The following is a 17,489-nucleotide window of genomic DNA, read 5'->3' on the forward strand; positions in this document are numbered from 1 at the left end:
TTCAAAAAGGTTATTAAGCTGCTTTACAGAACCCAGGAGAAATACGAACGTAAGTATGGTAGATTAAAAATCTTACTCCAGTTAACATGCACTATCAGTCCATCACAGACAATGCATATATGTGTCTTACCTCTTCTCTTGTTCCTCCTTCCACTATTAATGGGATCCCTGTCTCAAGCATTATGCCACTCTGAGCAAGAAAACCCCAACGTATCCACCCAAACATAAATTTAATGCATACACTCCAAGTCCAATGCAACCATTAATAGTAAGGAAAATTAAAAATTTAATATATGTAGGAGTATTGAGAAAGTTAAAAGGTTTCATTTCAAATAATAAGACCGCAGAAAGGTGGAAAAATTTACTCCTATTTGTATCAGTGACCATTCATGTAAATGATTTAGTAAAGTAGTATTTATATTCAGAACCTAAATCTGATTTTATATTGGAAACCTTAATCATGAAATACAAAAGAACATAATATACAAAACATATACAGTAATTGTTATATATTTACTTAGCTGCAAACTCATGTATTTTACAGTTCTTTACTCCACTCGGGATGGTAAACAGACACTAGAACAAAACAGAACAGGTCCTTAAAAAAATAAAAGCTTCACCTGTAAAGCCATTGACATAGATGGCGACTCCACTAAAGATACTTGATGAATCTCCATCCCTCTGGTGCTGTATGGCTGAATCTGACCGGAATTGATCCTCCAGTTTCTTAACCTTTGCCGACATGTACCCGCCCTAGTTTTTAAAACAAAACAAAACAACCCCCATGATGCTAGTCTTATTTTCTAAAGTTTACAGACAGAAACTGGTCAATTATAAGACTGGAAAGGCAAGCAGCATTCCTTCAAATTTATTTTGGTTGACGTAAGAAAGACACATTCTTTTTCCAAATGAAAAATAGCAAATTCCCCACCCTAAATTCTTATCTACAAGATAACTGCATCTTGTTACCAACACAGCAGAATTTCATACTTCTTTTATCTTACTCTATAAGAAAATGATTCTGCCTATCTAAAAATTCTTATAGAATAAAAAGAAAGAAGAAAAAACAAATAACAGAATGATGCAGGTTTGGATGTTAAATCGGAGGCTCATTGCCTAAAGAAACAATGTAGAGAATATTCATTAAGCTTCATGTTATTTTCAGTTCTTAAATATACATGAGACAGTAGTATCGTAAATATTTATGTAAATTAGATGCCTCAGTTACTGTTTGTTCAACTATATAGAATGTGGTGGTGGCAACCATAAATAGTTTTAAAATTATTTAGTTTAGTTTTTAAATGGTGACTTAAAGCAATTCAAGGGTCTGCACTTATTAATAATGCAATTTAGGATTATTGTGAATGAAGATTTCAAAACCTGGTAATTTAAAAAACTTCTTTTGAAGTTAATTATGTGTTCTCAAGTGAAGCAAAAGGGTTTAATTTATAGCACATCTTTAGCACATATAATAAAATTGTAAACCCTTTTTAACCACAGTGCCATTTACCTCTTTAAAAAAAAAAAAAAAAGCCACTTGGTTTTGAACATACCCATATTCCCCAGCCGTCGCCATCGGCAGCCCGTTTCCGCCATCCACCCCGCCTCATACTGAAGCTTCTGCATAGGAAGAAAAATGCTTGATCAATTAGATGTTTAGTAATATCACCAGTAGCATTTCAATGATTCGTTACAAGCCATCTACAGATTATCACAAAGATTACATTTTTCAATGGGCTCCACTGAAGTATATGAGTTCTACAGCTAACCTAGAAATGAAAAATTGCATAAAACCCTAGTTACTCAGTTTTGTAATAGTGCATACTGTAGCTCCTGCTATGTATCAAAAACCACACATACACATTTTGTTGTCTTCACCCAGAATACAAAAAACTCATTACAATGTTCAGTTTCCATTATGATTTATTAAGTTCTGCCTGTTCATCACAGATCTATAAAAAAGGAGGAATAAAAGATTCTTAAATACAATTGCTACTGTTCATGCAAAATATTGCCCAAGTCAGGAACAATCTTCTATTTCCTATTTGATACTATCTACATGGTGGGATGCAGGCAAACACCTCCTGGTACTAGAGACTGGATTAATTTCACCAATGAATTTACAGGTAATCATAAAAGGTCAAAACACTTCTTTCTCCAACGCAATACATCACATAAAAGCAAAAAAACCAAAGGCCATCTTATGGTCAATGAAAAGCCAGTTGTTTAAATGATCTAGTATGATCTATAGCTAGGTTTAGGATTTGTTTCTTTGGGTTTTTGTTTGTTTGTTTGTGTTGCTTAACAACAAACAAACAAACAAACAAACAAACCCAACCAGCCAAATGTCAGTTTTCCTTTATGCAAGACACTTATCCCTGGACCATGAGCTGTACACAGCAGTGTCCCCAGATGAGCTATTATTTGGCTAGAACAGAACTGGTGGAGAGAAAACGAAACGTTTTGGACTGTGGCCAACTGTTCACTGCACCCAAGTGATTCACATTAACTACATCTGTTGTAACACTGATTTTAAAATATTGATTAATGATGTAGTAAGATTGTGAGGTCACTGCCTGCTATTACATCTCTCACTTTCTACTCTATCCAGTTCCCTAAATAAAAACACTGTTTTTGTCTTTTAGGGCTATCAGCTCATAGAGCATGAGGACAGGACTCTGAAACCAAAAGGAAGAAGATTTAAGCTAGTCACCTTTATTTTATTAAACATTTAATTCCTATTCCCTTATCCTCCATAAAAATGCACAAAACTACAGTTAATACACAGAAGGAAGTCAACTGGTTTTTTTCATCTTTGTCTGCTTTTGAGTAGATACCTATTCTCTGGACTATCCATAGCATTGCCCAGTATCAGAGCACAGAAGCTTCACTCAATCTCCACCCTACCAGAAAGCACATGCAGCTGTGGATGGAGATAACAATGCATTTTGGTCATTTTCCTATCCAGGCCTTCTACTGCGCTGTTCTGGAGACTGCTTCATTTATCACATTAAAATTTTGTTTCCTCTGAACCTGGCTGAAAGTTGAATTCTAGCTTAAATCTTAAACCCCTTTTGTTCTAGAGCTACCAAGCAGTCATACCCTGAAATCCAGTTAAACCACCCTGGACTGCAGGCAAGTTTGATTGCAGAACAAGACACAGCTGCAGGGAAGTTTCCATAAATACGATCACTTTCATGGAATACTGCAAATATGCCAAATTAGGCAACCATAGAATTATAGTCATAGCAGGTATAACTACCTTGAAAAGACAAGCTTCAGTTGTATGTTTCAGGACCTCTGCAAACACAGGAAAATCATCATGCACCTGGTTCTATTCTTAGAGTTGCTGTAATTTGATACATAACCTACACACATGTATATAATTACAAAGATTAATCACACGTCAAAGAGATGAGCTCTACACCAACAACCAGAACAAAGCAACCCCTCCTCAGTGTGTTGTATTTTCTTTCTAGGTACTTGTGTTTCTTACCCAGAGACCAATTTCCAAGACACTGGACTTTCTGAAATTAATTTTTAGTGGTTTGGATTATATCTAATAGATACCACAGAACTCTTAAGGAGCAGTGAGAAAAATGAGAGGAGATGAGCTAGATGACCACATGAAATACAAAATTGACTTTTTTCCCGTAGAGGACAGTACATACTGGAAATGGCTAGATGATTTCTTTCACATGGAAAATTCCTATTTTTCCATCAGCTGAAGTCAACTGTAATTCAAATCTATCATTTCTGGCTAAGAAGTTCTTGGAGAAAACACAAGTGTAAATTCAAGGAAAAAACCACCATTTATTCATGAAAATGTCATCTAGTGTTTTTACATATCATAGGTATCAGTGTATGAGTTCATAACAGACACCAGAATTTTAACTATTGATTACCCTTCCTCCTTCTTAATAAAAGCATGATGAAGTCTTAAAGGGTGGCTACAAAAAGGACAGAGGCTCTCTCTTCACAAGGAGCCACATGGAGAGGACAAGAGGCAATAGGTAGAAGTTGCACCAGGAGAGGTTTCATCTTGATATAAGAAAGACATTTTTTACAGTGAGAACAATCAATCACTGGAACAACCTCCCCAGGGACATGGTAGAGTTCTCATCACTGGAGGTTTTCAAGCTGCAGTTGGACAGGGTGCTAGCTAATCTAATTTAGGCTTCCCTACCCATGAAAGGTTGGACTAGATAGTCTTTTGAGGTCCCTTCCAGTCTGGGCTGTCGTATGATTCTAAGTTGTCCTGGTTTCGCCTGGGATAGAGTTACTTGTCTTCCTAGCAGCTGGTATAGTGCTGTGTTTTGGATTTAGGATGAGAATAATGTTGATAACACACTGATGTTTTAGTTGTTGCTAAGTAGTGCTTATACTAGTCAAGGACTTTTCAGCTTCCCCTGTTCTGCCAGGTGCACAAGAAGCTGGGAGGGGGCACAGCCACAACAGCTGACCCAGACTGGCCAAAGGGACATTCCATACCATATGGCATCATGCTCAGTATATAACTGGGGGAGCTGGCTGGGGGGCAGCGATCGCTGCTTGGGGATGGACTGGGCATCGGTCAGCGGGTGATGAGCAACTGCATTGTGCATCACTTGTTTTGTATATTCTTTTATCATTTTTATTATTATTTTCTCTTCCTCTGCTGTCCTATTAAACTGTCTATCTCAACCCATGGGTTTTACTTTTTTTTCCCCCAATTCTCTCCCCCATCCCACCGGGGGGAGTGGGGGAAGGGTGAGCGATTGGCTATGTGGTGCTTAGTTGCTGACTGGGGTTAAACCACAACATAAGTCTATGAAAAAGAAAATCTCATACAAAAAGAAACTCTTACTCTGAAAAAAAACAAAGAACCTTCAGGACTGTATGAAATGCACACTGTAAGTCACTACAACATCAGTCTAACAAAGATGTTCTTTCTTCCAATAACCGAGTTCTTGAGAAGATAGGATTTCATAGGTAGTTACTCTGACCCCTATATACTCTTGCTTAAACTAAAATATCTAATGCCTGATAAATTGAAGAATTGCCTTCATGAGGGTAAGCTTTTCTGAAACCTCAAAACACATTTAATTTTTATTCAGGACGCTGGGATGTGAGGAAGACAGATCTCTAGTCTAAATGCCATTAGATCAGACCACCACAACCAGTGGGGCCAATCAAAATCAGAATCATGGGTACATGCCTAGTTTGATTAGAACTAGAAATAAGAAAAACAAAACTACTTTAGGTTACTGTTTTAAAAACCCGACATATCAACTGCTCAAAAGTTGTCTTCCTAGAGCCTGCAGAACTAGAGAAGCTAGGCTGTAATGCCTACTTACAACATCTGATAATGATTTACAATTTCCATGGCAGATGTGATTTTTGACTCAGCCAGTCTACTTAAATTCTAAAGACACAAGTTAGGAACATGGTACTTCAGTGATTCCTAGATGCCTCTGGCTCAAGTCTTGAGAGTTGTGGATTATTTTCTTAATGCTGATATGAAAACACGGGAGACTAATTTCTCCCTTTGGAGTTCCAGGAACTGAATGATGAACCAAGGTTTTTGGACTAAGGAGAATCCCCACTGCTAAAGACTTGTGCTTACAGTGTGAATTTTTCCTTGAGAATGAAGATAACCTCTACAGCTGCCTTGCTGAAACCTAAGGAACAAATGAGCGTGAGAGACATTTGCACAGGATATATTAAATCGGAGGAAAAGTTAAGCAAGATTTGAAACATGCTCACTGGTTCATGAAATAAGAAATGTAGGGATGATACGGTGCTCCCTCTATAGGAATCATGATGAAGGGATGAGTAAGAGACATGCTTTATAAAAAACCCTTGAAAAGGGGGTGGAGGTAGGGGAGGAAATCAAGACAGGGGACTTAAACACCCATCACAAGCAGGCCAATTTCAGACAAGAGTTCATCTTTCTTGTGATTATAGTATCTAACTTGTCTCAGAACAGTTTTCTCTGTTTTCACTAATTCAAGAGCACAAATGCACAGTGATGGTGAACCACCACAGTTACTAGTCTTCAGGGTATTTCTAGAGCCTGAAGGACAAGCTATAAAGTGACCCTTCACCAGAAAAAAGCTTTTTAAATAAAATCGAAATGATCATATTCTGGACTTGTGAACACACAGAAATCTTCAGCAATAAAAAAAAAAAAAAATCCCAACAAACTCTGAAACTGCACAAAAGCCTGTAAAGGTAGAAACAGCATTTCTAGGAATAGAATCCAAGTTTTCAGTGCAAGAGAAACAACCTTTCAAGAAAACAAAAGTCATTAAGAGCTCCTATGATCAAAATTAACACAATTTAGCCCTGCATCTCTTTCCAGACCACATACAAATGGTAAAATCTTGCCGTTCTACAAAATAGGGTTTTTCAACTAAAATTCAAATTTCTATTGGGGGATCCTTTTCAAAACTGAAGCTAGAAGAGAAACTAAGAGTTTTGATGTGTTGTACATGACTGGCGGCTCAGAAATACTCAATACAGCCCACTAGGAAAAGATATGTAACATAACTTTGCGCACTGCTTCATAGGTCCAGCATTATACTTCCCAATCCACAACCACTTAATCCTATTATTAAAGACTGTTAATCAAAGCCTACAGATCAGGTAATGGAATGAAATGTTAAGCCTGCATTTTACGAATTCTATTAACATGCCTGTGTGTATAGAAGAGTTACACAGCAACTGTGAGATTTCAGATTGCAAAACAAGGAATGTAGATGTAAATGTTGATGGTAAGTTAATATTTGTTTTAGTCTCATCTGTAGCACACACAGTCCGAGGCAGGAAAGTTATTTCTTTAAAATACTTCAAATTCAGGATGGTGTGGTTCTAAGACAAGTAGCTTTCCATTATCTCAAGCAGTTGGGATAACACAGATAACGAACAAACCCAGACCAAAACCACAGGTATTATGGGGAAAAATGCTTGGGAGCACAGAATACAGATCTCAATGACTCTGTAAGAAGTGATCATGGATCCTCATGGGCTTTTTAATTCCAAGTCAGTACTAGTCCTGCCCAAACTCAAGTTGCCTCTGCCATACTCTGCAGCATTCCCTTTTCCAGGTATATGGTGCAGAGACATTTCTGCTGCCTCTTCAAGTAGCCAACTTGAATCTGGCAGAATATACACTTTACAGCTCTGCGCTACAGGAAAGCATAATAGCTATTTCGAAAGACAAAATGAGGCTGCACTGTGGCTCAACAAATAACCCTGCCAAACTTGTGTCTAAATACATGGCACAAGTAACTTCTAATCCAGATAATCCAATTTCAGGTAACTGAAAGCCGAGTGAAAGTGTAACACATTGTAACAGCTATTTTGCATTTCTGACCAGAGTGAACATCCTGTCAATGTCCTCTAATGTAAAAGAACTTGATTTAATTAACATATTCAAACACCACAAGCCTTATTCTGGAAGGTGTAACTCTACTGCTAACGGAAGTATGGGTATCTCAGGCCACTGCTAATGAGTATCAGAATCTTTTGCTTGAACGGTAGATTGAATCCATCCCAGCTCAGCAGGGCTTAAAAGCTGCTTCCGTCAAGTGGGTATTTTGTGGCCTGTTTGAGTTTCGTGCATCTACATTCCAGCTACCACATCAAACTCACCACTCTACTTGGCACTAGTCTGCAAGCTCTTTGAGGAAAGAACTGTCTTACGTGTTTACACATTTCTCAGCACAAGAGTCCTATTCTTGGCAGAGTCTTCTGAAAAAGAGCTGCTGCTACAGGGTCTAAAACTGTTTTCTACCACATATTGAAAAGTTCAGAATCCAGCAAAAGAACTTAAAAATAAAAAAAGATAGTTCAAAAGTTTTTTTTAAGATACTGTATTTTTAAATCCCCGTGATTTTAGACACTTCAGCGTTAACACTACTGTTCCATATTAAAATAAACTAATTAGTCTGTTGCAAAGCAACTGAATTTTATTCTAGGCAGGAAATAAACTTTCAGGTTGAAGTTTCATAAGATAGTTGAGTCAACTTGATGGCTGACTGCCACCAAAAGGGATAGTTCTGCTCTCCAGTCTCTGCTGGCCTAACAGGCTTTATCCCTTCTTCCCAACCTCTACACTACCTCCGAACTCACATTACCCCTTTGTTCATACTGGTGCTATGTGCAATTCAGCTCACTAAATCAATAGAAAATTGATATATTTTTAGGGGTTGGTTTCCTGCCAGTTCAGCAAGCTGAAATGACTCACAAAAGCATCAAAGCCAAAGCAGGCAGGCCAGAAAAGAGGAATGGACAGGACCGTTACTTTCATTGCCAGTGGGATCTTAAGATTATCTTAGCCATTTCTAGAAACTGATTTTTAGGGTCATGGCTATAACCAACTAACTGTGGTGTAAATGTGGATACGGCGTTGCAATGAGCTAGCTACTCTTTGCTAACTAGCCCTGCTTATGATCCCCCCCCTCCACCAATAAACAAGAGGGGTAGGCTACCTCACCTTTTCCATAGGGTAAGAGTTTTCAAAGAGAATTACCATTGAACAACTCTCCATCTTAAGCCACATGTGCCCATATGATAATCACTTCTAACTACAAGTAGCTGATATTACAGGGTCAACCGGCCAGTTCTGTTCTGCAGTTCAATCTTTGATGATCTTTTAAAGCAATAGAAATGAAATTAGCTGAAGGATACTTGAAAAATATCCGTTCCCAAAAACACCCAACACCACTCCCATCTCCTGTGAGTAAACTTAAGAGTATAAGTAGGAAAGAACAATCATTAAAATCTTGGGAAAATTAAATATTAGACACAAAACTGTTAATGAGTATGAGAAATTTAGAAATAGTATTTTTCTACAATATGAACATCCATAGCATTTGCTAGAAAGGTGAAATACCATACAACCCACATAAAGCATGGGAAACCCCAAGTCCTTCAGAATCAACTCCTTATGTGTTGATGACTATTCTAAAACTGTGTTCCATGTATACTTTCATTTGAGCTTGACAGCAAAGAAATGATACTCTGACCTTCAGTTCAATCACTGCTCCAGAAAGAGACACAGGAACTCGTTCGTTGCTAAACTAATCCAGTTTCCAAACTGACTATTTTTGCAACTCAAAATGGTCTTTATTTCAGAGCAGTTTACTTAATATCAAGGAATAAATACTTTACAAGTAACAACTAAGAAATATACTCTTCTTTTGCTGGCGAATCATCACAATGACCTAAAGCAGTTGTACAGCAGGTAACCATTTATACAAGAGCTGTACAGGACAAAAGTGTTCAGACCTTTTCACAACTGACTTGGAGTCCATGACAGACAATTGTTTTAATTGTCACAACTTAAGGAACCATGAGCACAAGGTACAGAAAAAAAGCATCACTGCACAGTCTGCACCAGCTTTGAGCAATCTGATTTCAAGAAGATACTCTTTTTGCTTTTATACATGGCATTTGAGATGGTTAGTTCTTTGAAAAATAGCAAGCCAGATTCAATTTGAGACCAACTGTCAATGTTTTATTCCCCTCTAGGAATAACACACAGTAGCAGCTACAGTCCATTTAGAGATTGTCACAAGTAGTGGTTTAACTTGGTTGAATTTTTCTTCTGTTCACAGAAAACTCTGGCTTCAGTTTCAACATTTCTCCATTCTTTGGTAAAGTTTCCCGCCCCTCCTTCAGAGTTCCTCAGTGATGAGCGGCTCTTCTTCATAAATTTTCATGGCTATATTTAACCATGTAGCTCAATTCACTTTTTAGTTCAAATATCACCACTTGGATACAACTGTTCTTACTGCCACAATACACTGGCAAGTTTCAGCCGACTTCAGCAATTGGCTTCGTTATTGCTCTTCTGCACTTATATTCTTTCGGGGCTTCAACCCCAAGAGGACTTAGCACACTCACAATCTTTACGCCAGCTTCTAAATGCCTAGATTCGAAAAAAATCCATTAGGTAAAATCAGAATAAGAAGCATAGCTTGTGGAATTAGGACTCTCAATAGCAACATAGTGAATGGACTGTAAATCACCAAAAGGAAATTCTCTTTCTTTCTTGGACTCGAGTATCTGAATGAGTGAGATGAGTATGTAAGTTGGGAATTCTTCCTTCAAGCCCCTATTTTTAGCTATCTATAGTATTTGAGAACAGAGAACCGTGTTACTCTCTTCTTCGAAAAGGAAGAGTGGGATTTTCATTTTTCTACCTAATAAATCAATAGAACTTGTTTAGGAAATTTTTAGTTTGTGCACTCCTCAGTCTGATGACAATCCAGTCCCACACCTTGCGTCTCACACAAGAAGCCTACGCTGAGGTGTAGGTGAAGCAGTCAGTAGGTAGGTTAAGTAAACCATCGTCCCTCCTCCCAAATGATGAGAAGAGAGGCTGCTGCTGAATGTTTCGGGACTTCCTAAGACTTCCTAAGCACAACTGAAGGAAGTGTCCTTGTAAAGCTAAAGAAAAACTTAACAAGGCAGGAGAAGTGGAGGTATAATCATTCGAAAATAAATAACTGGAAAATTTTCATGACATGACCAAAGCAAGGAATCTGTGAATGCTCTGAATTTATTAACAGCGAATTCAGAGGAACTGTGCTGGCGAAAACCTCTGACATACACTATCTTCAGCTTCCCCAGATTCCCTAGACTTCAGGCCAGGAGACTGGTGAAATCTTGTCAAAAGAGACTACATATTTTTGATTGATTTTATGTATTCGTTTGGATATACGTGTGTGTGTGTGCACATGCGAGTGCACGTATATACACACAACAAACTTATCTTTGTTGCTGACCAATTTGATGGCTCACTACCCAGATTAACTGCTTCGGCAATAAAGAATGGTGTGGAAACAAATCTGCTCTTTGGGCCAATGCTCCACCTAACGTAATGAGAAGGCACTACTTCTCTACAAGTTATTTTTTTTTTTAGAAGAAGTGCCCAGGGTGGTTGCGGGAGGGAGAAGAGATAAGACATCCACTTTGTGAATCTCAAGTGGTAGCTGATGTCAGATACTAAAGATGATCATCCCTCTACTCACATATACAGGCACTAAACATGTTCAGCAGCAAAAGCCTAAGAACTCAAGTAACTTTACTAGCAAAAGTATTGATGACTACTGATTGAGTATTAAAATAAGAAGATCTTTCTGTTCATGGCAGCCTTTGAATGACATTACTTAATTCCAACTGACATTGCGCAGTCAGGTTGCCAAATGTTTTTCTGGATTTGCCTTTGAAACTGTCAAAGCTGCAAAATCTTTTTTGAAGTAAGATCTTCACAAGATATGGCTTCTGTGCTTAGCCTTGAAGTTTTAAGTTTCTACTCAAGTTTTCTACGTCTTTTGTTAGACCATGGATATTACTTTTATCATCAACTCAGACCAACAAGACTAGGAGGAATCAGATGAAACTAATAAGTAGAGAGATCAAAACAAATGGAAACATTTTTTCCTATTGCCTTGTTTATTTGTGGATTCTCTGACACAGGACACCAAGGACACTAGAAGTCCATATGGGTTGAACAGGTGAATGGAATAAAGTGCCATTAATTTTTTTATTTTTTATTTTTGAAAAAAGGTAACAAACTACAGGAACTCAGAATATAAAGGCAAAGTATCTCAGTATGTTTGTTTCTTTACTATTACCTAGGGGAACTTTTGATCTGATCCAATACATTCCCAAGTTTCCTCCTAGGTTCAGAGGAAAGTGAAGATAGAGCACAGTGTTTCTGTTTTTTCCAGGAAAAACATAATTCTAAGTTCTTAGAACAAACAAAAAATGCTCTAATTCTTTAGGATCCCGAAATAAAACTCAAATCTGAATTGTATTCTTGGCCTGAAGTGGTTTTAAGTCGGTATTTTAAGTACCTCTGACATTGAAACAACAGTGTTACACTGCTGCTTAGTAGAGACAGATCGATACAAAAAGGCCACAGAGGAAAAATGGCCTACCCCAGGCAAACACGATGCTTGTAGAACTTAGGTTAAAAACCAGCGCAGAAATTATGGGAATCATTATGGAGGGGCAACACTTACAACTTCAAATTCCTGATCAGCCACAAATTAGAGAGAAAAGTCACTACCTCCCCCCATTACAAGAGGATTCTTGGAACTGCTTACCAAATAATGCAACTTCAGCATGGAAATCTAGGATATAGTGACTGAAAAGCCACTCTTCCCAGTTTCCCAATGCTTTAACGTTTCCTGAAAACAATAGGCAGATTCAGAAACCAGGAACAGTATCCTTTCAATACAGACTATTACTTTAGTTCTTTAGTTCAACTGGGAGTTGCACGCAAAAGCACAAAATGGCAAAATACATTTATTCTACTTGGTAAACTGCACTAATCATTTACCTTACATGCCACGGGGTCACGGGCTTTCCTATTTGTAAAAATTATCAGCAATTCCATGACTTCCTTTAAATACCAACAGCTCCTAGGTTTCCAAAATGATGTAAGTGGAGTACAACCATTTGTCCAAGATGCTGACTCATCACGCCCTGGACTAACAGCTGATCTGAGTCACCTCAAAAAGATGAAGTCATGAACATGCTGGACTGAACTTTATTTTACTTTGGATATTCAGTGACAACTAGAACCTGACCAAAAATGTCAGCAACAGTCCCCAGGATCCTGCCAAAATACACCGCATACTTCACCCTGACAGAATACTGCCAACCTCTAAGTCAACATGGAAAATCCTTAGAGCAGTTCTCAACCCTGTTCTGTGCAGCTTCAGCACTGCTTTCATGTTCTGGCATTCAAACCAATCCACCTGCATTTGTGCAAGAATGACTCTGCAAGGTACCCGAGCAGTGTTTTCGCCTAAGCGAAATTAGCTTTCTCTTTTTCAGGATTATTTACTTTCATAAATCAAGAAGCTGGAAAGGTCTTCCTGAATTCAAGCAGACCAAATAAGGAAGTTACAGCTGATAATGTCCTTATGTTGGGATTTGGTTAAAGTATTTACAGATAGCTGGGTACAGAAAGCAAAACCAACACAGAAGATTTAACCACAATATGGCTAAGCTTTACTTATGCAAGCAACTAAATTTCAAACCACCAGCTTCAGCACTATTAAATAGGTAGAATACCAATTGGGAGACCTGAAGCTTTGACACAGGAAAGGAGTTCCCCCCCCCCCCCCCCCCCCCAAAAAAAAAAAAAGATTAATACAATATTACTTTCCGCAAAAGCTAACAGTGAAATTCATGGACCATGGTCTGCTTAGGCATTTACAGCAAAGAATACAGAAGATACAACAATCCTTTCTACGGGTATACCAAACTAAAAGTACCTCCTAGATGAATTTAACAGTCACAGACTCCTTAACTACAGCAGCAGCAGTCCTTCAGTTAGTTTTGAAAATACAAGCCACGGAAACAGAAGTTATCATCACAGCCCAGAATTCAAAGCTGTTCTACACACTCGTCTCTCTTCCACTGAAGAGCAAGAAAGAAGAAGGGTTTCCTAATTCTGACTTCTATCTTATGAGCACCAGTTACTCCACGTGAAATACAGAAGTGGGGGGACCACAGACATGGCAGGCCCTCCTCCCTAAAAACATTTGTGTCTCCAATTAAAATGCTGTCTGGTTTCCACAACAGAGCAGAAAGCTGCTCTCGGGGAGAAGCGCTAGACAAATTTAGCTCTTAAAAAAAGACGCTTCCACAAGTATACTATATTACACATTTGAGAATTCCTCACGCTTTTTTGCATCCACTTCAATTTGCTCTCTTACTTTCAACTTTCTTTATAACTCTGTGGCCAGTCTCACTTCTATTTGCTTCCAGTTTTTCCTCATTTTGCTATGCTTAGGTAAACACATGGCACTATCACCAAATTAATCTACGCTGTATTCTTGAGGGAGGTTTTCAACATTTGGGTATTTAGCTCCCTTGTTGTATCTATACCAGGCAAACACGCTGCTAAGAGCTGACAGAGATCTCAGCGATAATAATATACACCTTTAATTAAACCAGAAAAATGTTCAATACAAAAAAAATTCATTCTTCATGAAATAAACAATAGCTAACAAATTAAATGGGGAAAGCACATGGCAGGGTGAGGCAAGTTATTCTTTTCCTGCTTGTCCTGAACAACTGATTTATTAAAAGGTCTATGTAATCATATTATTCTATTCTACCTACTCAAAACCTGGTTTTGTGTTTGAATCATTCTTACTTTTTTTTTAATCTCTCTAGTAACTGCAAGGGATGGTAGAAAGATTGAAAATTTGCTACGAAGCTTCTTTAAAAGAGACATCTGGGTCAAGGGATCAGAAAAGACTATTCAGAATCAGCACTCAGTTACAACACACTATCATTGCATCAGAACAGGCTGTGACTAAGGGAAGAGTACGTACATTCTATCCAGAAAGAGGGACTGGTGCTATGCTTGAAAGGCCAATTACTGAATAATTTATTGAAGACACGTATACTGTACACAGAAAAATGTAGAATCAGTTTACTATCAAGGCTTGAAACATGCTAATGTATTTTTCCTATTAGAGCTTTACTTTTACAACAATTTATCTTCACGTAGTTAAACATCAGTGAGTCACAAGGCAGGTGTCTGCACTGTGCCTCTACTAATACTGTCCTACCAACGACCTCCAGCCTGACAGCTTGGGATTACTTACTAACAGGGATTTGGTACCTTGTCCAGTGGAAGAAATGGACTGAATGAAAGACCAATATGGTGGGAATGGGTAATAACTGCACGCTTGAGACAAGACAGCAAAGAATCTGTTAAGAGATCTGGATTTCTGTGTTAAATGTCATAGACCTTAGTAAGACAGAACTGTTCCAGAAATAAATTATAACTATGATCTCTTGCAACTAATGATAATTAGGCAACTGTTTTAAACAGTTCTAGCTGAGCAACAACAGCATCTAAATGAATAAAGAATTCATATTGTAAAATTACAATCCCCTGGTTTTGCTTCTTTGGACTACAGTATCAAATTTGAGATTGGACCTGGATTTTAAATCGAAATGCAGAAGAAACATCAACTCGTCGTTTCATGAAGAAAATCTCTCATTACCACAAGCAGAGTATTCGCAGCCCTGTCATTTTGAAGACTTTGACATTAATCTTAAAAGCATCAGAAAGAATGGAATATTACAGCATACAACATACAAATTTGCTACCAAAAAATCACATGCTCGTGGTATTATTTTTCTCTCCCTTCTTAAGGTTAACGTGCCATTACTGCGCATCTCCCGTCAGGGGCTTGTTGGTCAGTATCACAGGTCAAGTCAATGGTAACTACACGGCAAAACGCGTCAACATTAGACGGGGAAGGGATGAAGAAGCATCACTGAACCCATTCGTCCCTCGCTGTTTGTAAGCACAGGCTTACTTATCAAGCACAGGTCCTCCTCCTTTCCGCACACCGGTTATACCCAGCACTATTGCTCAGCAAATACAACTTGTGACAAACACGACGGGAAACGGCAGGCAGATACGCGCCGCTACAGCGGAGAGCCAGGGCGCGCGGGGCGTTCGGGAGGGCAAGGCTGCAGCAGGGCCCGGGCTTTCCTTCTCCTCCTCCAACCCATTTCCCTGCAATGACCCCGTGGCCGGCGAAACGCCCGCAGCACGGCTCGGGCTCTGCCCGGGGCCCCGTGTTGTGTCTGGGGCGCAGGCCCCATGTGACAGACCCACGCACGCACAGGTGCCGTAGCCGCGGGGGGGGGGGGGGGGGGGGGGGAGGCGCGGGGGCGGCTGACCCGGACACGCACACACCTGGCACGCCCTCGGCAACTTGCACCGCGCGCGCGCGCCCGGTGGTCCGTGCCCCCGCCCCCCCCCGCGCGCACACCCTCCCGCGCGGGGGCAAGCGGGGCTGAGTGAGGCCCCCGCGCCGGTTACATAACCCCGCGCGCCGCCGCCGCCCCCCCCCCCCCCCCCCGCCCCGCCGGGCCCGGCGCTGGGGAAAAGCCGTGGCGGGGAGGAGGGGGAGGACCAGGCCGCGGGCCCAGGGAGGGGCTGAGGCGGGGCACGGGCTGCGGGCCCCGCGACTGCCCCCGGCTCCCTCTTCCTTTCCCTCTCCTCCCCGAGCCGCCCACCCGCAGGCACGCACGGGGCGGCGGGGAGGGGGGGGGGCGCGCTGGCGAGGGCCGACCGGCCATGGGGGCCGGGGCCGCCGCGCCGCGAGAGGGAAGGCGCCCGCTCCGGCAGCCCCGCGCCGCCGCTCACCTTTCGCCGCGTCCCAGACGCACATTCCCGGGGCGCCGCCGCCGCCTGCCCTGCCGGGCCCTGTGGGGGCTTCACATCGCGGCTCCCCCCGGCACGGACGCAACCACCGCCTCCTGCCCGCCTTCCTCCTCCTCCCCAGCTCTCAGCCCCGGCCGCGCTCTCCCGCTCTCCCCCTTCCTTCCTTCCTTCCTTCCTTCCTTCCGTCCTTCCTCCCTCTCTCTCCCCCCCCCCCTTCTCCTCCCCCTCTCGGTGTCCCCAGCAGCAGCCCCTCCTCCCCCCGCCCTTCCTGCGAGCGCGTCACGAGAGAGTCTCGCGCCACCAACCGCCGCTCGGTCAACAAGCGCCGCGCGCCGGGCAGGCCAGCCAGCCAGCCGGCCGGCCCGCCCGCCCCCGGGGCGCCCCCTAGCGGCTCGCGCCCCGCGGAAAGTCGCGTGCGGCGCCGCCGAGAGGGCTGGGGAGCGCTCACACCGGGCACGTGACGGCGGGGCGGGGCGGGCGCGAGCGGCTCGCGCGCCTCGCCGGCTCCCCCCCCGGCCCGGGTGGGCTGCGGAGGGCGCGGGGCGGCGGCGCCCCCTGGCGGCCCGAGGGGCGCGCCGCAAGCGCGGGGGCTGCTGCAGCGGCGGCGCGGGCGGGCACCTCGCACCGGGACGGGGCGGGCGGGCAGGGCAGGGCAGCGGAGAGAAGGGGGCGGGTCGTTGTGCCGAGCCTAGCCCGGCCCTCCCGCTTCCAGCGGCCGCCGGGAGTCGTCGGCCGGCCGGCTGGCGGAGGCGAGGGGCGCGCACGTCCTCCCGCAGTGCGGCCGCGTCTCCCCGTAAGCGCGGCGGCGGGCAGGACCCGGTGAGGGCGGGCGGCCTGCGCGGAGGGGGCTGGCGGGTCCGCTGCCCCGGCACTGGCACGGCCCGCTCTCCCGGCGCTGGGCCGCGCCGCAGCGGAGGGGGGCCTCTGCTCCGGCGGGGGGCAGCGCCCCCCCCCCGCCCCTTCCCGCCGGCCGTTGCCGCTGCCGGGGCCGCCGTTCAGGGAAGAGGCGGGCGGGGAAGGCCCGAGGTCGGTTGTGGCAGCCCCCCCCTGCGGCGTCCCCCTCCCGACCGGGGCGTGGGCCGGGATGGCGGGTGGGGGATCGCGGCCCAGCCCTGTGCCTGCCCTGGCTGGGTCCTGGCTGAAGTGGGGCTGAGCCAGGTTCAGGCCTCGCCAGGCTCGTACCAGAAGCGGTTTCTCCCACGGGAAGAGGGCCTGCTTGTTCCACTCACTCGCTGGGTACGGGAATAACACCCGCTGGCTCCTCACGTGTCATTCTGCATTTTTA

General features: G+C 42.9%; 1 protein-coding gene across 6 annotated transcripts in view; it reads right to left on the reverse strand.

Moving 5' to 3' along the window:
- REV1 (REV1 DNA directed polymerase) overlaps positions 1 to 16,390 on the reverse strand; it is a 62,517-nt gene extending 46,127 nt beyond the window's left edge. For 2 of the 6 annotated variants that reach the window (XM_087759249.1, XM_087759245.1), the window contains exons 1-3: positions 16,187 to 16,390; positions 1,554 to 1,620; positions 621 to 753 (exon numbers count right to left, since the gene is read on the reverse strand). In XM_087759249.1, the coding sequence (XP_087615375.1) occupies positions 621 to 753; positions 1,554 to 1,610 (190 nt within the window). In that variant the 5' untranslated portion in view covers positions 1,611 to 1,620; positions 16,187 to 16,390. Of the gene's footprint in view, positions 1 to 620; positions 755 to 1,553; positions 1,621 to 3,262; positions 3,281 to 15,347; positions 15,625 to 16,186 lie in introns of those variants that run through there. The other 4 variants (XM_087759248.1, XM_087759247.1, XM_087759250.1 and 1 more) reach the window with 4 other exon arrangements.
- Between the last annotated feature and the right edge of the window lie 1,099 nt (positions 16,391 to 17,489).

Source organism: Nipponia nippon, unplaced genomic scaffold (genome assembly GCF_047370975.1).
Source record: "Nipponia nippon isolate SJK-2023a ecotype South Korea unplaced genomic scaffold, ASM4737097v1 scaffold_2, whole genome shotgun sequence".
Lineage (NCBI taxonomy): Eukaryota > Metazoa > Chordata > Aves > Pelecaniformes > Threskiornithidae > Nipponia > Nipponia nippon.